The sequence below is a fragment of the Diorhabda carinulata genome, chromosome 9, assembly GCF_026250575.1.
Source record: "Diorhabda carinulata isolate Delta chromosome 9, icDioCari1.1, whole genome shotgun sequence".
In the NCBI taxonomy this organism is placed as follows: Eukaryota; Metazoa; Arthropoda; class Insecta; order Coleoptera; family Chrysomelidae; genus Diorhabda; species Diorhabda carinulata.
In genome coordinates this window covers 14,783,169-14,809,699 of record NC_079468.1, presented here as the reverse complement: position 1 = coordinate 14,809,699, position 26,531 = coordinate 14,783,169, and the positions used below count along the sequence as shown (strand labels likewise).

The 26,531-nt window shown below is 33.1% G+C and overlaps 2 protein-coding genes across 3 annotated transcripts in view; one reads left to right on the top strand and one right to left on the bottom strand.

The window, feature by feature from the left end:
* LOC130897803 (prion-like-(Q/N-rich) domain-bearing protein 25) overlaps positions 1-827 on the top strand; it is a 30,900-nt gene extending 30,073 nt beyond the window's left edge. Inside the window, exon 6 of the mRNA XM_057806715.1 lies at positions 546-827. Coding sequence (XP_057662698.1) covers positions 546-622 — 77 coding nt within the window. The 3' untranslated portion in view covers positions 623-827. The remainder of the gene's footprint in view (positions 1-545) is intronic.
* A 3,403-nt stretch (positions 828-4,230) lies between these two features.
* On the bottom strand, positions 4,231-25,734 carry LOC130897800 (sodium/potassium/calcium exchanger 4-like). Of its 2 annotated transcripts, XM_057806713.1 has the most exons (10): positions 25,594-25,734; positions 22,696-22,778; positions 20,549-20,722; positions 17,784-17,971; positions 15,665-15,860; positions 14,108-14,334; positions 12,277-12,439; positions 11,517-11,618; positions 8,283-8,395; positions 4,231-4,890 (listed from the first exon to the last, which is right to left on the bottom strand). In XM_057806713.1, the coding sequence occupies exons 4-10, from the start codon at positions 17,931-17,933 to the stop codon at positions 4,678-4,680; spliced, it is 1,164 nt and encodes a 387-aa protein (XP_057662696.1). In that variant the 5' UTR covers positions 17,934-17,971; positions 20,549-20,722; positions 22,696-22,778; positions 25,594-25,734; the 3' UTR covers positions 4,231-4,677. The 2 variants fall into 2 exon arrangements, with proteins under 2 accessions (XP_057662696.1, XP_057662695.1); XM_057806712.1 differs by lacking the exons at positions 22,696-22,778; positions 25,594-25,734 and having other exon boundaries at positions 20,549-20,822.
* Between the last annotated feature and the right edge of the window lie 797 nt (positions 25,735-26,531).

Sequence of the window (26,531 nt, the reverse complement as noted above, 5' to 3'; positions counted from 1 at the left end):
CCTTAATGTTAAGTGTGGGGCCGCGTTATTGCAAGAGAATCATGCATTTCCTTTTTCGAATCGTTTTTGTAATTAAATAAAACTTAAATGACAGTTTCTGCCTAGTTGGTTACAACGACCATAGTAAAACGTTGCTATCGTTTCACATTATTTTGTTACTAGTACAATAATGAGCGTTCATTATTTTACTAGTAAAAGAATAGGTTATTTCTACTATCCGTGGTGTCAAAAATAATATAGATATTATATGCTTGGAGAAAAAATTCATTTTGACGATGCAGTTTTAGTTTTTTCTCTTAATTTGTTTCCTCACTTATGCCGACCTCTGTATGCTAAGTTATTTTTGAGTTACAGTGCACCTAGTATATATGTAATTTACGTTACATTACTTTTCGAACACATTCTAGAAGTTTGTGTATCATCAAGAAATTTTCGCAGACGCTTTTACATGTTGAAACATTGTCGCATTCAATTTGTTCTCCATTTCCAACTTAATTATTTATTGTTATAGTTTCTGAAATAATTATATTTATTTTTTTTTTCAGATGATTCTGAAAATGGAAGTTCAAGAGTATCGATAGTATTTTTTTATTTAGTAATGTGCCTAGTCAATTTTTTGTAGTGGATTATTGAATAATCAATATTTTATCAAAATACTATTTTATATTGTTAAATTATTCGAGATTTCTGTTAACTGGAATAGCCTTTGTGCTTGTCCTTTGAAATTTTAAATTAAATCAAATACTCACTTATGAAAAAAAGTTTGAGATATTTATATAATTTTATGTATTGTATATAAATAACCAAATATAACTTATTATATAATCTTGTTCTCATTGTTGTTCATTCTCTTTTGGTACTACTTTGTTTATAGCAGACATGAGGTTTATTGCATTTCAACATTTATGGTCATAATCTCGTTCACAGAAATAGAAACGATTTTCATGTTCACGGTTTCAAAAATTTTATTTTGATTAATTTTATTTGTATTAAAAACCTTCTGATACCGGAACGAATTACTATTATTCTAACAATATCTATGATATTAATGTGAATATATTCTATTGAAATAATAGTGAATATTTATAAATATGTGAACTATTATTATAACCAATCAATTATTGCAATGCCCTAAAGTGAGTTTGTGGAGATAATGATTGATTCTTATGTTCAGATGATCTGATCATACTATAAGTTTCAATGCCCAGATATAGATTACACAGAAAATACTTTCAAATTGTTGTTCAATTTTTGAACTTTCAATGTGCATTGGTCATTCGCTTCAACAACAGTAGAATCGAAATTCGTGAATAGACACATTCCCTGGAAAAATTGTTTATATGGAATTGAAATCGGTTGCTAGTCAAAACATTTTAAATGAACAAAGTAGTGAAATAGTAAGATAATGTATGATGTAATGGGACATTAATTTGTCCCATTACATATGTACATTAATTGTCCAAGCAGTTAGTATTGTGATGGGTATTCACAAAACACACGGAATGAATCAAACGCGCCGCGCTCTATAAAATTCGTCTACTCAGTATGTTGCACTGAACTGAACAGAAGGCGCAAAACATTTTCGGAGGTTTGTCGGTGAACAGATCTTGCTAGAAGAGAATTTATACGTTTGCAGGTGTTCACTGAGCACGGCAGTTTCGAACATTCGTTGCGTTTGTGGAGTTTTAACTGTGTCTAGCTATGGAGTGGTGCAGGGAAAAGTGTTTAAAAATTGATTGATGAATTTGAAAGGCAGCCTATTTTATGGGATCCGACAAATAGGTCATATAACAATGCAATGAAGTATGATGCTTCGGTGTGCAATTACTAGTAATATAGGGTGCACCGCATTGGGACGTGAAAAAAAATTGAAAAGTTTTCTATAGGAACAGGCACAGGTAAATTCATATGCTAAGCCCCAAACTCATACTTCAATTCACACCAACGTAGTTCCTTTACCTAGTCCTTTATTTTGTCCTTAAGCTCTTATATAACACAAATTCGTTGTTTCGAAATTTTAAATAAATAATGTAGACCACTGTACAAGTCGATAGTGTCTCAAAAGCCTTTGGAAATCTTTCTTGATTATTCTACGACCTTTTCTATTACCTGCTTATGCTTCTATAATTAAAAAAGCACCATCGGATATGGTATTATCAGATGCATACATGTCCATAAACACACAAACGAACACCGAAACGCTTCACGCAAAATCCTCTGTTGCAGTTTGTTTAGACCGCGTGCGAAAATGATTGGCTCATCTTTACCAATTTCGACTACAATAAGTTGTTGACAGCTCCGGGCTCAGTTCTTCGGCAGTTATTAATTTTAATATTGTGTATATGGTGCGAAAAAACAGATTTCGTCTCAACATTTCAAAATGTAATATTTTATCTTTCACTAGAATATTAACTTCATCGATTTCAAATATTGCATTTCTATTTATATGCTTAAAAGACCTGCAACATTTAATGTTCTTGGTGTTACATTGCCAGAATTAAAATCATTTCTCCGCGTTCCAATGCTGTCGTTTTTGCAAAAATAAAGTATAGTTCTCTTATATGGAACCCTAGCTACCAGAGTCTTATTAGCAAAATAAATAATATCAACAAAAAATTTGTTGAATTTATGTTATTCCTGCCAGGTGATATTTTTCAAGAAACTCCTTAAAATATACAGTCACTAACAGGTTGGGATACAAATGAGTATTCCCTGATAGAATTTGGGGAACCTCTTGACAATAAGGAACACAAGGACCACACGATAAGAGACAACAGAGAACTAACGTTAAAAACAAATAAGCTCGAATACCACAGCAATAGCGAATCCTTCGAAGGATTACTAAGTCAGCATCGCCTTTCTCATAAAGCAGAGGACAAAGCTTTCCCAAACACTTACAGAATAGTTTTATTTAGGCAAGTACATTTTAGTGGTATTTTTTTTACCTCCACAATGGTTGTGAAATTAATTGCTTCCATATCCTGAATTACGACAAATCGACATTTACTTGAGATTTATAATCAAAGAATTAGTTCCTCATTGCATATCCAATAAATGCTTTTGAACATGTCCACTGTATTTGGTTTTCTAGCAATATTGAAGTGATAGAGTGGTTCATCATTTAGCGAGGAAGAGCTATCAATATAAAGGGTCTGTTATAAAAGTAGTAGGACTGCTTTTTTGTGAGCGAATGTGTGAACAAAAGGCGCACGCGCACGATGGGAAGAAAGGGATTTTGGGAACGCGGGAAAAATCAGTAGTCAACTCCTGGCCTTTGAAAAGAGAAGATCCCTTGTACTATGAAACTATCCCTACTCTACCTGCTTTTGAGTGGCACAAGCTGTTCAGAGAAAAAAGAGGAAGAGGACGACCGCTCTGGACCAGCAAGACCAACTAAGATGTGTCGAGAGTGAAAAATTTATTGAACAGTAACCGTAGGATGAGTATCAAAATGATTTCTGCCAACATGAGCATTTCTGAAAACCAAATTTCAGACTGTGACAGAAAACGCACGAATTTAGTGTTGCGAGTGTTGTCAGAGAAGTAAATGACCAGCCAGAAAACAATCTGCTGGAATTTTCTTTGCTCTATTAGACTTTTTTTTATTCTAGAGAATAAAATCGACGCTCAAAGGGATACATCACGGCTCGATAGAGGCAGTTTAACAGGCTGAAATGCAGGAGCAGAATAGTATTGCGGTTCAAGCGTTGCTAGAGGCGTATGAAAACTGGAAAGATCGTTGGTAGCAATGAGTAAATGCGAAACGGAGCTACTTTGAAAACTTCTGATTGTTTGTACTATTTTCATAAATACAGTTGAAAAAAATGAGTCCTACTACTTTCAGAATAGACTCTATAAAGTATACTATGTCAAAAGTACATCTTATTGGCCAGAAGCCAAAAAATTGGCTGAAAGATTGATCAAAGTTGTAATATCGAATAGTATCAATTCCTGGAGTCACAACAATAATCAGATTTTCCATTAAAATTGTTTTTTAGAATAAAAATAAACAACTTGTTTGGACAATCAAATCCACAAGGAGATCGCTTCCTTTGAATGTACACGGGTAGTGAAAATTATTTTTTTTTCTGTTATTTTGCAAATATGCATATTGTAACTTTTTGATTCCTCAATTACTCAACAGTTTCTTCAATTGCAGATGGCAGAACGCTAATAATAGATTATTTGCTTTGGGTCCACAAATGATCATTTGTGGAATAAAACTACAAGGCAGATCATACATTTATTGATAAACATAAAATGATAAGAAAGGTAGAACTTTTAATCTTCATATAAATTGCGAGACACTTATTTGTCAGATAAACCATATTAATTATATGGATGAATCTGATAAGTTGATCATTGACATTATATATGGAGATTGAAGGTTCGTCCTAAATGAATTTGTATCCATTATTTACTGTCCACAAATTGTTATTTGTGGAATAAAACGAAACAGCAGATCATATATTTATTATAACAATAGATCAGTTAAATTTATCAAGATTTACTTCTTTATATTCGTTGAAAATACGAGCTACTACTACTGATTCTCATGGATGAATCTCACACATAGGGTAGCTGATATTTCAACTGAATATAAAAAAGTTTAACTTGAATATAGATACACATTTTTTACAAATTTCTAATATTATCTAATTTTTGATCTTAAACTGGTCACCTTCCACATGTTGGCAAATTAACTTCCATGAAAACGTTAAGTTCGATCAAGCTTGCTACTACTACAAATATTAAATAAACAATCAAACAATACAATCCCACCCATTTGTCCAGTTTGAATTTATTCACCATTAAAGCCAAGTAAAAAGCCAATAATGTAATAATCAGTGTAATTGTTGTGAACTGAAGACCCGAAGAATTTATGTTGACCTGAAAAAAACCATATGATATTCTTACAATATGAAGAGAGTGGGTTATTTTTAGTAGTTCAAAAAAGATTTACATGGTCTTTACTAATAGAAATTGACTTTTACCAGGAAATCTATCAGTTGTTGTACACCTTGATTGAAATTAAATAAAATGTTGGATTTGATGAATGGTATAATTATGATTGTATCTAGAAGAACAGGTCAAGAAATCAATATATTCTTCATTTTCATGCTTCTCAACTTATAGAGCAGCATTGCTCCTATTGAGGAATCCAACAAATTGTCAAAATCAGGTGATGCCCATTTAAACACACCCTGTATGGTTTGTGAACTTATTTGTTCGACTTTAGGCCTTATTTTTTCTAGTTTTAGTACCAAATTGCTTCTTAAAGATCTGCAACTGAATGAAGTTGAAATTTACTCTCCGAAACGTGGCTTTCTCATCCTTTTTCCACTATACAATATTTTGCTTAGTGTAAGCAAGCGGTATATAAAGTATATTGAATACTTGTGGAGAGTGAGCAGGATTCTGGCTAAAGTTCTTTTCGTCTACTGCTTTGAGTTTGTCCTTTTACCTTTCAGCTGCCACTGGGTTATCACTTTGCCACCTTAAGATGTATTCGCTCATGTTTGATAAACTTGAACGTAATAATCAAAACTGAAGTCCAGAGAACTCCCGTAATTTAAGCACAATACAGATACAGTTGTCTTAAATTCTGTGAATTGCTTAAAAGCTTACTTGCAGACTGATTAAAAAAACTGCAAAAATACTCAGTTGCTGTATTAATTTCACTGAAATAGATCTAAAAAAGTACATCTAAATACCAGTAACAACTTAAAGAACTGACAATACGGTAGATCGGGATAGGTAGGAATGAAAGTGAAAGAGATTTTTGAAACTTGTGTATCTGACATAGATCAGTGTTTCACTTTTGGATGATCACTTGGGAATGAGATAGCTCTACGCAAGATTAGTGCTGGTTCTGCACATAAACGTAAAAGTGTTACGATATTTAGCTTTGAGAAAACCTTCACCTCTATAATAAACTGTAAAGGCAAATGGGATCAAAACACCATACAAGTAATGAACCAAAATACCAATAAATGGTATACGGATGGATCTAAAACAGCAGACGGAACGGGAATAGAAGTGTACGGGGCCCAGAACCAAACACTCCGAAAGCCTGGGCAGCTCACCAAGCATTCTTCAAGAAGAAATTTATTCAATTGAAAAATGTGTTCAATTAGGAACTATCGCAAACAAGAGATCCTTATCCTGCCCGATAGTTAAACAGACATTAGAGCTCTAAGCATCAATATCGTAAAATCCAAACTTTTAGATTGTATTTGGGATTACTTCTTCTTCTTCTTCCTGCTGTGTATAGGCATCATTGCCTGTTTTTCTTCACGTCATTGCCTCTGCTCAGTCACCTGGGAGGTTGTCACTCCATATTTTTCTAGGTCTTCCAATGCTTCTTTGTCCTGCTGGTGATTTGTCCCTTGATATTTTCACAATTCGTTCTTCCGTCATGCGGTCAATGTGCTCATTCCATTTTATCTTTCTATCCAGTACCCATTACGTAGAAACAAATTAATCGAGCTAGGCAAGAAAAATAAAATTACCCTAAAATGAATTCCGGGACACACTGGAGCGAAGTAAGAACAATCTACGAACACTAACAGGAGTTCCATCGGGGTATTTTCGGTAGACCTAGCAGACAATGCGGCGTGCAGATTTTGATGCACAGAGGACGAAACTTCTATCCACATTCTTTCGAAGTGTGACACACTAAGGAGCTCTAGAGCACTACACCTAGGTGCGCTTGAAATAAAAGACGAAGATCTCTGGCAATTAAAGCCATTCCACATTCTAGACTTTTCAAAAGGATCAGCTTTAAACATTGGGTTCTCCAGTATCACAGCAAGAAAGGGGGTCACAATATATTCTTTGGTTCGCAGTACGAGACCCCAAATCCATACATACATATAAGTACGAAATTTTGCCATATTTCGTAATCGAGTACAGAACAAATTAAAACATACCATAGATAAACCGTCAAAGAAGACCAATGTGGATTGACAGTTAATAAATTCGTGGCAAACGTTGTTCGGACTGCACTTAATATCAGTCACAATGACTACCGACAGAGGGGTGAAATAGACAATAGCGAATTTTGTGTAGATTTCAAAAAAAATGAATCATTTCACTAGGAATATTAGTGTTTCGTACCAACATAATCCAAGAGGCAAAAATGAGAATGAGGCTACGAGCGATTGAAATAATAATCAATAATATATAATAAAAGAATTTTTTGCATTTGTACAGGTTGTTTCCGAATTATCAAGCTGAGTCATTCCTATAAAAAAAATTCCTCAGCTTACCCCTTTCCGAGATATCACCCTTTATATATATATATATATATATATATATATATATATATATATATATATATATATATATATACATACATAATGCATCTAAATGTTCTTGATTTTAGGTCTCTTCTGTTTTAAAATTACTTTTTTTTGATAGTTTTTAAAAGAAAGATAAATTTCGACGCTTCGACTTTGTTTTACTTGAAAATATTCTTTTCTCAACTTTTTTCCAGAAAATGAGCGCAATAAGTAATGATTTTTTTATTGAATTGAGTGGAAAAGAGTAAAGATGTGAAATCTAATACGATTCATAATAAATGCTCTAACCAAAATACGAGTACATGAACGTAGCCAACGTGTCATGGATTGTTGTACAAGTTTAAAAACAATAAAAATCCAATTTTAGTCAAGGGTAATCTCTCAGAAAGAGGTGGGTTCAGGAAATTTTTGTTATAGAAAATTCAAAACGAGCAATCACCTCCTGAATTTTGTCGCATGAATTTAGAAACACCATGTATATTATCAACTATTATTTCACTAACAATGTATGGTGTCATCTCATTGACGCTATGAGTTAGAACAACAACTATTTAATACTTAGACTATCGCGATCATGCCCCCCCCCCCACAAGGTGGGGCTTGTACAGCTTTGGTTACCGGGTTTTAATTTAATTTTTCAATTTATTGCATAATATTTTATAGTGGATCTCAAATTAAAATTTAATCATATAATCATGACAATGTCAAAGTTTCGTAAATTATTGTGAATTCCAGATTCTAGGTTAGTTACTATTTAATTACGTGCGCACGTGCTAGCTACTATTTGCAATGTTGGCATACAACGCCTGCTCGGGCCCCACATACTGCCTCTTCCTTTCTCTCCTACCAATTAAGTTTTGAAACGTAGCATATCAGTAGCACGCGAACATGAAGGGAGGGAGGGGGCCGCAATCAAATGTGAGGGCCATGATCACGATAGTTCTGTCTAGAAATGTATAAAAAAGTGAATAAATTTACCCATTTGTTTGTAGATACTATGGTAGATTTCAATAGCCAAGGAACTCCTAAACATAGAAGAATATCTAGAGTACTGGATCCGAGACAATTACTGATGCCCATCGCACCTTTACCTGAAAAATTACTTTCTTTAAGATTCGGTGGTTAATTTCATAGTATAAAAAATTTATTAGGCATTTCTTCTACCTTCTGAATAAACTGTTTAATGCGCGTTTTGATAAAGTTGTCGTCTTCAGCGAGTGAAGGTAAACTCAGTCTCTGAAGACGATAACTACATTACGAAACGCGAAACAGTGTATATGTGAGTGTTGTTGTAGTGTAAACAGTGTGTTCACTATGAATATCACCAAAGGTTCCAGAAATTCCAACTTAATTTCTTCTCCCTATTAGTACTGGTTTTATCTTTGCCCTCTTCATTCTAATTATGGCTGAATCATTTATTGAAATAAGATAAACTTCATAATTTATGATTATCCCTCAGAAAGGGATTTTAGCTATTTATAATCATAATTTTTATTTTTTAATCTGTGGCCACCTCCTACATGATTTTTGACTATTTTTATTTGTTTTTTAATAAAAGTAGTGCTCAATGATGGTGAAGAGTTTCTAGTTCTCATTTGTATCTTTTCTATTATGTTTCAAATTGAAACAAATATATGAGGTGTCATTTTTGAATTAACAGTCTATATATTGCGGCACCTACAAAAAATTGAAGGATACGGAAATTCACGTTACGTTTATTTTAAGCCGGTTATATTTTGTATGCATAACATGAATTTTTACTAGAAATAGCATAACTATCAACATTTGGATTCATACATAATTTTTAAGGGTCCTGTAACTACCATTTACGAGGTTGTATTGATATCTAGTTAGCCTAGACCAGTTCCATACAGACACAAAATATTGCGTTACCATAGCAACGAACAATTAGAACTTATTAGAAGTGTCAGTGTCAAGTTTGACGTCAAAAAAGTAAACCAGAGCTACGCAATAAATTAAAAGAAAATAGATGTTCACCGAAATTGTTAAAATCGAAAAATTGAAGTATCGAGCCATCATCAAGTACCCGCATTTAAAAGGGTTAAAAGGTAAGCAGATTTACGAAGATATGTTTAATACCCTTAGTGATCTATGTCCTTCGTATGCGACCGTGAAAAATTGGACTGCAAGTTTCAAAAGAGGTAAATTTTCCATTAAAGATGATGACCGATTGGGAAGGCCGGTTTCTGTGTCAGTCGCCGAAAATATCGATACAGTTCATGACATGATTTTATCAGACCGTCGAATCGGGCTAAAACGGATATCTGAAGCACTGAATATTCCATACGAAAGCGTTCATCATATAGTTCACATCAATTTGGACATAAGAAAAATTGCTAAAAAATGGATCCCCATATGTTTGAATGTTAACCAAAAGCGTGTAAGGGTAGAAGCATCGCGTTTGATCTGTGCTCAATTTGAAAACGATGTAGACTTCTTAAACCTTGTTACTATGGACAAGACTTGGGTATATCTGCTGAAAAAGTTCTTGCTTCAGTTTTTTGGGATTGCCATGGAGTAATCATTATTGATTTTTTAGATAAGGGTAGAATAATAACAGGAGATTACTATTCGACATTACTGACCACTCTAAAAATTGAAGAGGAAAGATGCGGAAAGCTATCCAAAGGTGTTTTGTTTTTGCAGGACAACGCCCCTGTACACAAACTTCATGTTGCCAAGCAAAAAATTCTTGATTTAGGATTTAAATTACTGAACACCCCCCTTATTCGCAAGATTTGGCTCCGTCCGACTATCATCTATTTTCTCAACTGCAAAAAAAGTTTAAAAGGTCGTAAATTTTGTTCCAACGAGGAGGTAATAAATGCTGTGGAGGTCTGGTTTGCAGAGCAAGACGAAACATTTTTTTTTAAAGTTCTAGAGACGTTGCAGGCTCGCTGTAATAAATGTATCCAATTAAGAGGAGAATAAAATATTGTGACATTGACATTTTGTTTGGTACTATAGTAGACTAAGAATTTTTCAATATATCCTCGTACACAATACCACAGATTTGAAGTTCTCAAGGTACCGGCAGAAAACTGTATTCAAGTTTTTGGGCGACAAATATAATCAAATCAAGTTATATTCTGATTATCATTAAATTATTATTATCTGGTGTTTAATTATAGTTAAATAATTACCTTCGTATGAAATTCAAATACTTTGTGTCGATGATATGTACCAGAATATTTTGCTTTATTAAAGACTGCACATAATATCCATGGAAAGTAAACGTTTGAATCAGTATTTTTGGGAGTACTATAATTGTATTTTCATTCATAGAGGAAAATATGATTGGTGAGCTCAGCTTAAGTTTATTTGAAGGAAAAATAGTCATTTTATTGCAACTAATTCAATATTCAAATTGTTGTAACATAACTTTGCAAGACAATCTCATTCACTCCCAACTAAATAAAACTTCTCCCCATTCCCCATTCCAGTTAGATGTGATAGATTTTCTGTCAGATGAATTTATCGGAGAGGGCAATAGAATAGCCTCTACAAACTTCTCGTCTTATGAGTGTATCTACTATCGATTGTTTATAAAACCCAGATCTGAGATTTGGAATTTGCAGAGAAGAGTAACTGCTAGATAAAGAGAGCTTAAGGCAGTTTTCCGTAATCTCTCAGCGGAGTTTGAGATTAGAATCAATCACTCTTAGAAAAATGATTGAAACAGCTAGAAAAATTGCATTAATATGATGTATATTCATTTTCTATTTTCAACGTATTGATCAATTATTTGCTACAGTTGAGTTTGAACTATTTAATTTGAACTATATAATTCCGCTATAGGGTTGATGTAATTCAATTGAAAACCAGCCTTCAAACGATCCCCACTGAAAATAAGTGTGACGTGTTATATTTTGGAGCAGTTGAAAATTAGATTCTATTTATTTTATCATTATTTGCTGCATCAACTTAATATTTTTCAGTCCAGTAAAAATGTTGACAGTGGAAACAGACGTTCTCAATATTAAATTTTCAGAAACTTTTCAGCTTTGGCCTATGTATAGACAAAACTATTCAATAAGCAAATGCTGTAACAATACAACTTGATGTATAAACGCTTCGTCTATTAATAAATTATAATACAATGCATTTCTCTAATTATGGAGTTTTATTTCTACCTCCTTTATTGTAAAACACCTCAGAAGGATACAAACACGTGGAGTGTGTAAAACTTACCTTTTCTTACTACAACGAAGCTAGACGCTGCTTCAGGCACTCCAGCTCCAATAGCTAGAAATGATATACCCATTACAGAGTCCGGAATTTGAAAAGTATCACCTGAAATTTGAAAAAAAGCAAAACTGAACGAGAAGCAGGAAAGCAGGAAAGCAGCTGGAAATATATAATGAAATCGAATTCATTCATGTTTTCACTTTTTTTTTCATAAAATAGTCGTTTATGTAACAAGTACGTGATCTTCTAAGTCGAAAAAATGGCCTTTACACACAGATTGTTTACAATATTTTTTCTACAACCGAAAATTCCATCGAAACGTAGAAGTTTGATGGAAATTTTCTTTACGCGTGGGTAAAGTATGTTTCTTTAGGCACCAGTGCTTTCGCTATTTGTTCAAACCTATACATTAGCCTTTGTAAGTTATCTTTGCTTTCTGAGATGATCACTGCGTCATCAGTATAACGTACTATTTTTATTTCTTTGCTTTTCACATATATTAGAATGGAAAATAAACTGAGCTGAAGAATACATGAGATGGACGTTATCAGACAAGGAGACAGCCTCAGCCCGATCTTGTTTGCTCAAAAATTATAGGGGTAGTTAGAAGCCCAGTGGAGGTGAGGAATTGTACTCAGAAAATGTAGTTTCCCGTAAAACAATTTGTGAGTTTTCATATAAAATATAACAGAATATACCTGAGTTTATTAACAATATTAGGACCTTTTCGAAAGTCTTGAAGTTAACTGCTGATGTTACTCACCTATAACAGTTATCATCCAAGATAAAACATACGACAAAACTCCAATCCACACAATACACATAAAAAATGCTAACGGGATCCATTTATTCGATTTAATCTTTTCGCAGTTGGGAACTGTATTGGCGAATAAAAAATTTATTGGCCAGATTAATAACCATTTCGTCTAGAACAGAAAATAAATTTATAAACTATGATTATGATAAATGTTAATAGGGACATGAATGAACTTGATGCAAGTGTAAATAACCTAATCCTATTTTATCTATGTACCGCAACATATCTCGTTTATCTTAACTACTACGTAATTTCTTGTAAGATCTTCATTAGATCACTTTTTGTATTAAAAATCTGATTTTCATTCGGCAGTCGATAGTTTCCATCATCTCTCGATGATTACTCCTCATCTAACTTCCTCATTTGTTGGATATAAATTGTTGTGGGTGTTGCAAATGAAAAACCAATTGCTTTTGGGGTTGTTTCTGGTTCTTTCTTTTTGAGGAGGAAGGAGAATTAGATATCTGGTAGTGTGATCTGTATTAATTACAATCAATGTTCAGAAGAGTAGATATTACACTCTTTTTATTAATATGTACAGATACACTCTATTATTGACGTATTATTGATATTAGGAATGGAGAGTTTAGAGAAAACAGGAACCCTCAAAATCACCTTCAATTTTGTATATACTCAAATAGTCTGTCATAATGACCAATTACTTTAGTGGGAAAAAAATACATTATACTCATTTTTATATGTATTTATTGGTATGAATTAAAAGATAGGAAACAAAACTTTTTAAACACGACATTGTTTAAATGTCGGCCATCACGTTGACGGCACTCCTTAAACCGTTTGCGTATATTTACAAAAACTTTTTGAAGAAGTAGTCGAGGAATACTCACGTGGATTATTCTCGTAGACCACCCTCTTAAGATAACCCCACAAGAAAAAATCTGGGAACAACTCGTGTAATGCACCTAAAGAGTTGTTAGTGGTGTGCGTTGTGGCCCCATCTTGTTGGAACAATGTCTGCCGGTTATAACGCTCACATTTTTGCAGTTGTAGCCCAACTGTGTTACATGTCATCATAGCGTGCAGAAGTTACAGTCCCTGCATGTCCTCTGTTATCTTCATAAAATTAGGGCCCAATAATGCAGTTCGCCGATATAGCGACTCACACGGTGACTTTTAGGCTAGGCAACGTGCGTTTATGTGAGGTCTGTGGATTCTTTTCTTCTCAAAAATGACAAATTTGGCAATTTACATATCCATCCAAATAAAAATGTGCGTGAAAATGTGTTGAAATTGTTAAATCTCTCTAACATTACATTCACAAAATTCATTCTTATAACTTAATCATTTTCATGTAGATCTTACACAATCTGAATTTTATAATCGAGTGTGTAGTGTATAAAAAGTTCCTTACCCAACTGACAGATCGTTTTATCATGCGGATTGTTACATACGATGAAAATGAATGTATGTAAACAACCCGAAAATGAGAAATTACTGATTAGAAAAAGGACCATCATCAGAACCTGGCGCAAAGAGAGATCACTTTAAGCGGAAAGACTTGTGTGTCTGGTGGAATTAAGAAAGTTTGGTGTACTTCGGAATCATTCCAAATGATCTAGCTATCAATGCCAAGGTATATAGTGAAAAACTTAAAAGAATTTATGAGGTTATCGGAGAAATATTTAGATTTCATTCACCGACAGCAGAATATATTCAAAGAAATTAGCGGTATTATTAAGGTTTTTTTTGTATGATGTGAACATTGGAAACTGGTATTATTCATGAGACACCCTCTATAATTGGAAAAATCAATTACCTTTGTAAATCGATTATGGTCGCCGGGCCACTTCCATAACGACAAATCTTCTGATTCTTCACTAATGACAGTTTCTTTTGAAGTATCTACAATTTTCTGTTTGCCATTTTCAATAGTTTCGAGTGAACTGGGAATTTTAATATCTGAAGATTCTTTAGAGGTTTCCACGCTTTCTGAAGAGTTTGGTGATTTTATTGACAAATTTGACTCTTTTGGTGAGCATTTTGCTGAAAAAATATCTTGTATTGTGTTTTACAATTATGTAGTCATTAAAGTAAAGCATAGATTAGTTACCTCTAATTTAACCCTGCGTTGAATTATTAGTAAATAACTAAACAAAGTATTTTGCGATGAAAATGAATGTTTATATAAGAAAGATATCAAGAGATCTTCGCAGTCCAATCTTTATAAAATAATGAAATATTGATAAAAAGACAGTATATTCTAGTTTCATCACTATATGTCCTTCTCTAACGATATTTTCAATATCTTTTTAGTTTGTATTTCCTCATTATAGTATCCGACTGAGAGATCGTACACCTCTATAAACACTCAAATTCGCAGATGACCAGGTGGTCAAAAATGATTTGGACTTCCCGACCTGTCGACTAATATTAGAATATGAAAAATGGAGGTTAAAGGTCAATATTCAAAAAACTAAGTATATCTGTGTTGGATCGGAACTTGAAGACGGAAGACGAATATGGGCCACTGAAGAATAATTTTGGAACAAAAATTGTAAGCAGCGGAAGAACGGAAGCAGAAAAAGAAGAACATATATTAAGAGAAAAAAATCATGAACGCCGTACTATAGTGTAGTAGAATATGTAAAGAAAAAAAACATCAAATATTTAACACAATTTTCAAAAGGGCTGTTTTGCATGTATGTGGAACGTGGTTGACGTCAATAATGAATTTTTGGCGGCTAGCAGCGGGAATTTTGAAGCTTCAACATATTCCAAATATCACAATATGAGAAATAATTAATGTTAAGAAAAGTATACTGGACAATATACAGGAAAAGCAACTCAGCTGGTATGGCCATTTGCAGAGGATCAGTGAGTATAGAATATCAAATAATGAATTTGATCCCACTGGAACGTCAGAAACAAGAATTACCTTAGATAATCTGAATAAAAGGAATAAGCAAGACAATTTTGAGGGGGGAGAAAAGGAGATTGGGCACCGCAAGGCGTAGAATGCTATAGAGCGAATTTCTATTCATTTTTTCCTAGGTTTCCATACTACCAGCAGTGTTTTAGTTATTTATTGTATTATTCTCATTGAATATCCTAATTCACCGTTTCTTATTTATTGAATTTTTGCTTGAAAATATATGTCTGATATTATTCGACACTCTATAGTTATTCTATAAATAAAATGTGTATGAATTTGTCATAACTGAATATTCGAGAAAAGTTTTAAATATTTTGCAATCATAGTTCCTTTCAGAATCAGTATGGATTCAATTTGTGCAAAGTCATGCAGGTTTTATTTTTGTATATTTTTTATTTTGATTATTCTTATTATATTACAAAAATTATTAGAAAATCTTACCTTTTACGAATCTATAGATATGCTGATCGAATATCAAGAACACTATGTATACAGCATAAACCAGAATCAATGTAAGAGCTTCATACCATTCTATGCGTTCATTATTCAAAAATCCTATTAGAAGACACACTGAAATTCCATATATCAGTGAATCTCGACTCAGAGCCCACCAATTTAAGTTAGATTTCATTCCAGTCTATAAAATTTTATTAGGTAATAGAAAAGCTACAACTTCGTGCCCGATTCCTCATAAAAATGAATAATTCCAAAATTATTTGAAAACGATCAAGTGAAATTGTGATGAAAATCATATTGGTCCATAGAAAATAGTCGATGCATCAGATTTCAGGCAAATGCTGCCATCTTCCATAATTTATTTAAATATTTACACCGTCTGAACAAATAATTCTTATTTAATTTAAAGAATAACATCGAAATGTCTATAGTTTGCTAATTTGTCATTTTTTATATCACATTTTATAGTAAGACAGTTTGCAGATAGAGATTAAATCATCTACCATTTCCAAAAAGAGCAGTTTCATGAATACAAACAACTCTAACATATTAGAGCTGTTGAGAAAATGTAGTCAGGGTCAGTAGCTAATCAAAAAAAGGGCTGTGAAAAACTTGTTAATGAAGTAATAGCAATTTTAGGTCATATAAATTCAGAGTACAAGATAATTGGCCGCAGAATCTGATTTATCACACACTGTTTTTAGGGTTTTAAAAAATTTTTGTGACATTATGACAGAATAAATATTCATACAAATTTTTTTTAATACATATTAATCCGATAAATTTCTGTTAAAATTCTAGTGACCACATACCCAACATACTCTCATATTAAATGGGTTAGCAGCAATTGTTGGTTATCGTATTTGTGTCATTTTGCCACAAAATTTTAACAGGAAAACCTATCTAAAGGATACTATTGACAGCGCTCTCCTATATATAACCGGAAATGATTATGCTTTGATGAGGCATCTTCAAAAAATTGCCAAAAAATGAATAGACTGAGAGATTTCCACCTCTTTTTTGTATTCCTAAAACCGAACCCTCTTCATGGAAAGAACTAAGACCATGCTTCGAAACATTCGACTTAATCTCAAACAGCGAATCTACAAAGGGATTGGAGAAATAGAAAGGGAGATTTATTAGATCCTGTCAAATATCGGGGCTGTTTTACATAGTAGGTGGCGCAAAGATGTCAATGGTAATCTTTGTCTATGATTTCTTAATAAACGAAAAACTTTAGTGCTGCTTTTTGATCGGATTGCCTCTTGCATTTTTAAAGGATATTTTTTTGAGTATGAGGCTTATTGACATATAAGCGTCCTTTTTCCCATAAAAAGAACAATTCGATTGCCAACTAGTGCAAATCACCAAAACTAGAGATGTAGTATCCGCCGATGTTCCATACTTTTAGAAAAGCATGTTCGCAAGTCTCAGTTCATTCAAATGAGAGAAAAAAATAGTCGAGCTTGGCTTTGTAGTGCTGTAGGGGTAATACGTCCAGCGTGATTTATACCATAAATTAACTGTTAGTGGATGTAATGACTTTTTATTTATTATACGCGGGTTATAATTTTACATATTCACATATTTGCAGATATAGAAGTGGGCCAGGGCGTTAATCTAAGCGAAGGTTTTGCGCTTAGCAGCAAAACGCCTGTTCAGCGACCGTCCATACCTTTCTTCATACCTTTCTTCTTGTCCCATAATTTCGTATGCGAGCAGCAAAACGCTGTAGTGTTTGCTCAGTTTTAGTAGTGATAAAATCAGTCATAAAATTTGAATCAATTATTCAGCGTTTCCGAGGAGAATAGTGATTAACGTTCTATTGACGTTTATTCATTGTCTGAAGCAGAGCCATTTTCAAAAATAATGCAAATTTTTGATAAGGTGAAAATTCTGCGTTATCTAATAATTCCGTGAGGTCTCGTTTTCCATTATATTGTTCCTAAGTTAATTCAAATATAGAAATAGAAATCTTAATTTGAAAGTAATTGATATGTTGAATAGTGGATTTTAAAATTTATCAAAAGATTTCAAAGAGCATTTAGGATATATTTAAATTGGGGACGAGACGAATACAGTTATAATAATTGTCTGTACGTACCAATCCGAGGGTGAGTCCAGAAACAGCTGTTACTCCCAATATATTGAAAACAGCTGATCCTAAAATTGTACCAAGTCCAATGTCCCCTTCAGTTACAAAAGTTCCAACTATATTAACGAAGAGTTCTGGAGAAGCGGTTGCAAAAGCCATAAAGGTTGCACCTCCAATATCCGAAGGAATTTTGAATACTACAAAGAGATTGAACTTCATGACATATATCTATAAAATACAAATCTTTTCTATGAAATTAGGTTCAAGCTAAGATAAATGCGTTGTGGGAATGTTTCATTTAAATATACAAAAGTACGAAAAAGAGGGCTTCAAAATAATGAACGCTTTTTGAAGTTTGATTTGATGTTTTAGATAAATTATTCCAGACTAGAAGCAGCTGCGGCAATTTAGTTCTAAGTTTTAGCGATTAACAATTAAAAAAGCACGTAATTGGAAAACGCAGCATCCTCTAAATATAATATGATTGACAACGTCATATTCATACTAGTTTTTGAGAGGCAATTGATTAGCTTTTGAATAAATTACATCAACTATGTTTTTTTTTATGAAAAGCAAGCACAATAGGGTAAACCCTATTACACTCAAGTAGTTCGAATGTTGCTTGCTGTGTGCAGATGCCTGTGGATATTGAGCTTCCGTATTCCAAAGAAAGGAGTCTCGATAAATTGACGTTCTTGGCGTCTGCAGGCGAAGTCGGTGCTCATGATCCACGTCTGCCTGTAGAGTAGGTCTTGCAAATACTGCTCTAGGTGGGATTATATTGAATAGCTCAAAAGAGCACCTCTCGTGGTATTATCAGTAAATCATAGTCAGATCAGCGACCTGAATATGTTTTACCGATGATCTCCTGTTTGCGATAGTTCCTTTATATTAACTGGACACATTTAATTGCATGTATTTCTGTTTAAAAAAGGCCTCGTGTGTTGCCCAATCTTCCAGAGTGTTTAGTTCTGGGCCCGTACACTCTTATTCCAATTCTGTCTGCTTTTCACTTTTCAGTTCAGTTTTCACTTCTTAGACCTTCTCATATATTCTTCGTGATAATTTATCTTGATTTTCGGTCTATTCTTATTTCTATGAATATCAGTTTAAAATAACATGTTAAAATGATTCGAACTACTTAGGTATTTATCAAAATATGATACGCCGCTGCCAGATTTGGAAGTCAGCCAACCAGATGTATTTTCATTTTTTAAGAAAAGGTGGGTGATTGACGGTAAATCGGTCATGGGTGATAGACGGTAGATAGTAGAATAATAATTTCGTCATTCCAGAGACCTCACTCGATTTTAGTCTTGACATTTTTTTCACAGACCACTTGTTCATTTCAAGTATCCTAATTATCAAATGATGCGAATAATAAATTAATTTCTATGAAACGATTTAAAAAAAGATCTGAATAGAAAGAAAATATTATTTTATACAAAACAAAATCTTAAAAAAAATGTTCAATTAAACTGAGATTTGCCGCTACTTCTTAATAGCGTATTAATTTTTCAGGACAGAAAACGGTGAAAAGTTGACAGGGTAAACAGAATAATTTTTACTATTTTTATAATCCTTAGCATTGAGGTCGACAAAAATATAATTCTGAAATCACTCTTATTTGAAATTTCAACCACGTTAGGGAATACTATATTTGATCGGAACACAACTAATTCACTAGGTATCTAAAGGATTCCTATTCCCACATATCACAACTAAAATTCTACTGTATACTTATTACTAGTTATTTCAATCATTTTTCCAAAGTAATAAACAAATAATAATTAAGATACAACGATTTTGTTTGAAATTGAATTCCTGGTATGCTAGTATAAAAAGGATGTCTTGGTTGAAATATTAGCATTTTATTTGTTAGAAAAAAATCTATTTGGACAACAATACTGATATGAATCAATCAATCGGAAAACACACTACACCTACAATTGAACTCCGGACATATAGTTATTGCTAAAAATGCATTTTCTGGGTATCAGTCAATAAAATATGAACTACCAAAGATAAAGTGTACTTTAGAAAAGTTAATCTCTCACAGTAGTCGACCGTAGACGTCGACGTAGAAACCATTCGAAAATCTGGAACTGATGTGGTTGACTGGAATAGAACCAGACAGAAACCATTCGAAAAACTGGAACTGATATAGTTGACTTGAATAGAACCAGACAGAAACCACTCGGAAGTCTGGAACTGATCCATCAAGTCACAGTAGTTGAAGTAAACTCACTTATATATATCTTCTTTTGAACTTTATCTTTTTTGTAATTAGAGAAAGAATATTTGAACCAGTTATCGGTCAATAAGGACTTGGTCCCTATGTTTATGAATTCAAAGGATGTATTATTTATTGATTATTCGTAAGAATGAAAAAGGATAACTGGTCAATATTATGTTGATTTTCTGACACGTTTAAAAACCGATAGGAAAAACCACTCAATTTTTTATGAATAGCGATTTATTTTATCACAATAATGTGCCCGGCCAGTGTTTTACTATTACAACAAAAAATAGCGTTATTGCACTACGATATATAGCCTCATGTTCAAATTCACTCTCCAATTTCTTTTTGTTCTTGAACTAACAAAATAGGTTCGGTGGAAGGTGATTTCGGACAAATGAACTGTTTTGCGGAACTTATCTAATTTTTGGTTGATTTGACAAAATTGGTCGCTGGACCATGAGTGTAGAGTTAGAGGGAATTATTTTTAAAATGAAGTATTCTATAATAAAACAAAATAATGTTCGTTACTTACTGTGGCATATTTTCTCAACGACTGGTACAAAATATCCATCACAAATAATAGCTATGGCTGTGAAAATGTACACTGTAACAAAAATATGAATTGCTATTGCCCCATGTTTCAACTGAGCTTCTGAAAACAGGTCTATGGGAAATTCATCTATGGCAGGTGGGGTGCAGTTGGCACCTAAAATAACCCTTGCAGTCATTTAATTGATTTAGATGGATATAATAAGAAAAAACTAAGTTTGTCCCATTTTTCTTATAAATTCACTGATCAATTGAAAAGGTGTTAAGCAGAAATGATGCTTTATAGTTTATCTTATCTGACGTAGGCTACTCAGCGGCGTAGTGCTTAGTATTTCTAAATATATATGTATTTGTGAACGAAAATTTTTCCTATATTTCTCTCAGTTGGATTGCTCTTACTGTATGTACAAAATTATGTTCTATAAATAAGTATATTAGCTACAATGAAAAATTATTTATATTTTGTATATAGGCTTATTACAAAATATCGAAACAATATAAATAAAATGTTGCATTTGAAAGGTAATTAAATGAAAATAATATGGAAAAACAGATGAAATGAATGGAATTAAAAGATGTCGTTCCCTTTTTTGTAAAAAATGCTCATTTACGCGCAAAAATCGTCTTTTTTATACAGTTTAATCCGAAAATAAATAATCCAAATTCATCAAAAGTCTTCTGATGAGACACAACTGACAAATATTATAGATAAACTTAACAGAGTTTAATTCTGCGTTATTTTTCTTTTCTTTTCTTTGAAAAGCCAAGTAAGTTTAGTTAGGTTGGGTTCCTCTGATTCACACAATAGGAATACTGAAATCTTCTTCAATAAAGGTGCATGTATACTGTTTCTATAATTTCATTCAAACACTGAATTCTAATTTTAAATTAACACATTTTGTTCTGCGATAACTCTCGTGGATGCTTCAGGTTACGACGTCTAGTTAGATAAAGTATTGCACATAAACTCAACAAATTGACAACAAAATAGATTTCATACTCAGCAAGTGATGATCTTGTGTACAAGAACATATTAAGTAGCAGCTGGTGAATAGTTTGTAATTATTGCAAGCAAGAAAGAGCACTAAACGTGATAGTAAGGTAAAATCCAGCGGCTGTAGTAACAAGATAACTATCATTCAAATATTTCATATTCGAATATCCATGTCCCATGAAATAATAAAGTGATTATTAGACGGTAAGCAATTTGTTCCTGCAAATCATTTTTTACATGTCCATGATTTAAACTATAAAATAAGTGTTAAAAGAGACTAAATTCTGATTAGCACTAAATATTTATTATGATCAGAACGAGGTTTCCACATTTAAAAGTCATATACCTCTATAAAACTTGGTTTTATCGTTCATTATGGACAGTTCTTCATTTTAATCACCAAAATAAGAACTAATAACAAACCATTTCACAAAATGATGTAGAATTCACTCAAATAACCTATTATATTTTAAAATCATTGACGTGATATGATTCCTGGATTCTAAGTAATAAAGTTACCGTTTTCTGTGTCTGAAGACGGTAACTTGGTTATCGAAATGCGCGTCAGAGTGTATGTGTGAGTGTTGGTGTAGTGGTAGTGTGACTAGTCAATTAGGAAACCATTTTGTAGGAAAATTTAAAATCTATTAGGATAAATAGGTTTGGAATACATTGAACTCTTCATTTTCTAAAGGGAAACAAAAGGCCCCAAAACGGTACCGGTCACACGCTACTGTGAACTTCGAAAAGTTCTCTTCAATTCTGAAGTTAAGAAAAAATAAAAAAAACGAATTTTTATTAAAGGGCACCCAACTTTTTGTTTCCTAACAGTTTTAACGTATCTTTCACATTTAAGTTATAAGTCTGAGACTGAACATCAACGCTTACGATATTTTGTTTTGATAAAATTATTACATTGTCATTTTAGAAGTATACAAACCAAAATTGAATCTGATAGCTTGATATTGTGGATATTTGGTTAAGCAACAACAAATATGTAGCAGATTGGTGAAAATCGGGTTTGTATCATTATTGTTGATCATGAATTAGTTGCAATTTCTACTTATTTCACCAGCATTTGAACAATTAAATAATTATTATAGAACGCCCCTCACAACCATACTTGCTACACTTACCTAGAATTATAGCTTCGTTACTTTAGATTTAGTAATTCTATTTTTTCAGTGGTTGGAACAACAGAGTGAGAATAGTTCGTTTCCTGAAATAAATTATGAATTAATGAATCAATTCTGTGCCTGATTCAATTATAACGTCCCATCCCTTGTCTTTTTTCATCACTGTCATTTGAAACCGTACCTCTATATGTTGGCTCTTATAGAAAATATGAAAAGTCATCTTTCGATTGCAGTTTGTACGTTTAAGATACATCACCCCTCTAATTAATTAACAAAAATTGCAAACACTTGATTTTTTCTACTTAGCGCATTTGGAGAAAGCAATAAACCGTAAAGATATTTATAAGAAAAAAATATTCTTTATAACATTTAGCAATAAAACTTAAAAATTGACGAGTAGTGAATTTTCGGAATGTTGTCTATCATTTTCTGAACAGGGATGTAGTTTGCCTAAAAAGTCCTCTCTAATATTTCGCAAAAACTGCTGTACGTACAGCTGCTATTCCCATCTATTAAATCACTCAATAAGTCGTATAACTGACACAAAAATGGCGATTGCATTGTTAAATCCATATGACGTTTATGTACCAGCTTTCAAAAGACTATGTTTGAAATTTCATGACATTTCGATCAGTCAAAAAGAAGTGACAGCCATTCAAGTGAAGCTACTTCCGTTATTTTCAAAACAATGGATTCAAAATAATTTTGTGTGTTAATTTATCATTACTTCCTGTTAAAAAATACGGTACAAGCTCAAAAATGTTCTATCGAAAAGAAGAATTTGTTATTGGTTCGCTGAATATAAACGTAGTCGTACAGACACCGATGATGGTGAACGTTCTGGTCATCCATTTGAGGTGGTTATTCATCAAACATCAAAAAAGTCCACAAATTGCTTATATCTAATCGTAAATTGGAATTGCGTGAGATAAATGAGGCCGTATTAATATCAGAAAGCAGTGTGCTTACAATTATGCATGAACATTTGATCATGAGAAAGTTTTTTTAAAGTGGGTACCGTGTTTACTCACGATCAAAAATAACCACGTGTCGATGATTCACAGCAGTGTTTGGCCATGTTTACACGTAATAAATCAGATTTTTTCATGGATATGTAACAATGTATTAAACATGGACCCATCACTTCATGCCAGTATCAAAATGATCATCATCTAAGCGGACTACAGCCGGTAAATCACGTCCGAAGCGTCCAAAAGCACAACAGTCAATTTTGAAGGTTATCGCTTCACTATTTTGGGATGCGCATAGAATATTGTTCATCGACTACCTCGAAAAGGGATATATAATCAATAGCGAATACTAAATAGAGTTGTTGGATCGTTTGAATACAAAAATCAAGTACAAACCGGTCTCATATGTCTAAGAAAAAACCACTATTTCACCAAGACAATGCACCGTTTCACAAGTCGATGCCAATGATTGTTAAATTGGACGAATTAGACTTCGAATTACTTCCTCATCCACCGTATTGTCCAGATATGGCTCTCAGTGACTACTGGCTATTTGCTGCTGTCAAAAAATGCTCGCTGGTAAGAAAATCAGCTCAAATAAAAAAGCAATTGCTGGAACTGACTATTTTGAGGCAAAATACAAATCATTCTACAGGCACACCATCGCGATTAGAGAAGCGTTGGAATGATTGTATTGCTCTAAAAAGGAATTACGTTGATTTTGGCAAAAAATGTGTTTCTCGAGGGGCTGTGTTTTCTAAACACTCGATTCCAGATATCATTCTGTTGTTCCTCATTAACCGATCCATCTCTGCTCTATATCTTGGTGGGAAAAAATAATATCATTTGGAAACATTATATTTCATATCCCTCATTCAACATTATCTAGGTTCCTCTTGTACCTTTTCCACATTCCTTATACCTCACTGTAATCTCTGAACATGAACACCATTTGAAAAAATCATATACGCACAAAGCTTTTACTTGCAGAACTGATTCTATAATGAGGTGATTTTGGCGATGAAAAATGATGTCTAGAGTGACTGTATAGTTTGGATAAGTTACATTATTTCTAATAATTTGTAACTGAATTATGCGTCTCCCATAATTTTGTTGTACACAAGAAGTCAAAATACTCTAAAGATTCACCATTATACAATACCACTTTAGTTTCATTCATTCCAATTCATTTAATAATATCACATAGTATATTTGATTTCTAGAACATGTTTACAGTTTCCGGACAGTTAAAATAATTTTAACTTATATATCGTATCATTGCATACTTTTCTGTAGAAGCCACAATATATGTAGATAGTACTAGGCGACGAAACTGGAAGTATTCTGATACATAATACTCTCCGCCCTCCAGTCAGATTGGATGTGGAAGTGGGGCTGAGTTTAGCCAGTATAACATATAGGTCTGTGGGCGCCGACGCACCTAAACAGCTACAAACTTCTTGTTGCGAGAGCCACACTTGGTGTCACGTTACACTGCAGCCCATATGTTCAACTGGCTATTATAGCTTAGCTTCCACAGCCAGACTCCCTAGTGTGCGAGGAGTCTAAGAGAAGTAAAAACACAGAGGAAGACGGACAGGCGAAGACATAGCAGCATATACATATTTAGAGTGTGTAAGCAGGAATAAATTAACTCGTAGCTAGCACGAGTCTATACAGCAACTATATGCAAAGATATCAAACCATAGAAAAAAACCAACCAACCGTTAAGGATGGAGACCCTATTTGTATCTGATAAATATCAATATCCGTTTCCTCTCCACTTTTAATTTGAACACAGTCACTATCTACCCTTAGTAAATGGATACATTCACTCGTCATTTTGATAATCTATTTAAAATTGTCTTCGTCCTCATATCGGAATAAAAATCATCTGTGAATTACAGTAAAATTTTTATATACTTACCTTGTAATATGAATCCATTTTTTTTCACAAATATTAACGCAAAATTTCTCATATAATTTGGAAATAACTAAATAATCACATATCTATGGGACAAACGTATTTTTAAAATGACGTTGACATATCAAAGATTGTAACCTACCAACCTTTGACATTATAAGGATACTATTCACATAACTTTCAGAGTTGTTCTAAATGATGTCAAGTACTATAAAAATACGTTAACCGAGGGACTGACAAAAAATACTGTGAATTTCTCAACCACAATTTCAGTCATCTATATGAACTATAGTTATAGTTCGTTTCATACCCTCATGTGTTAATAAAAACAGTAACAAGTTGGAACTCGTTTCGCTTATATGGTCAGCTGCTATAGATGTAACGAAGTTCAAGAAATTTTACGTAATAATATAAGCCTGATCACAAGTTGTATATGTGATTTGAAATTGGAATCGTTAAGGATGAAAAACACAGTCCGAACATTTTCAGACACTAAAAGTAGAAGAAAATGTGCTGAAAGTGAAAAAAGTGCTTCAATTGAGAAATTGTCTAAATGCAGATCCGAACTTCTCAACAAAAAAAAATCACTGATAAAAGTTTAATCCGGACTAGATACGATCGTCCACCAGCTTTAAACAGGCCCGCTGGAGATTAAAAAATCAAATAATGTATAAAAATATATGGAGTGAGCACATATAGTTGATTTCTATGTACTATCAACAAAATTCAAATTATACTTTTCATTTCATGAGACAAAAAATTAAATATTCGGGAAACCTGCGAGGGTTTCCTAGTTACTTAGGGGCTTAGTGCGCATTTCATCACACTTTAGTGACCAGTACAATTCGCTTAGCATATTAATGTACGTTCAACAGTTCGGCTAGAGAAATATTTAAGCAAAAATATGTCTGGTTTAAACAAGCGGAAAATGGATCCTGATT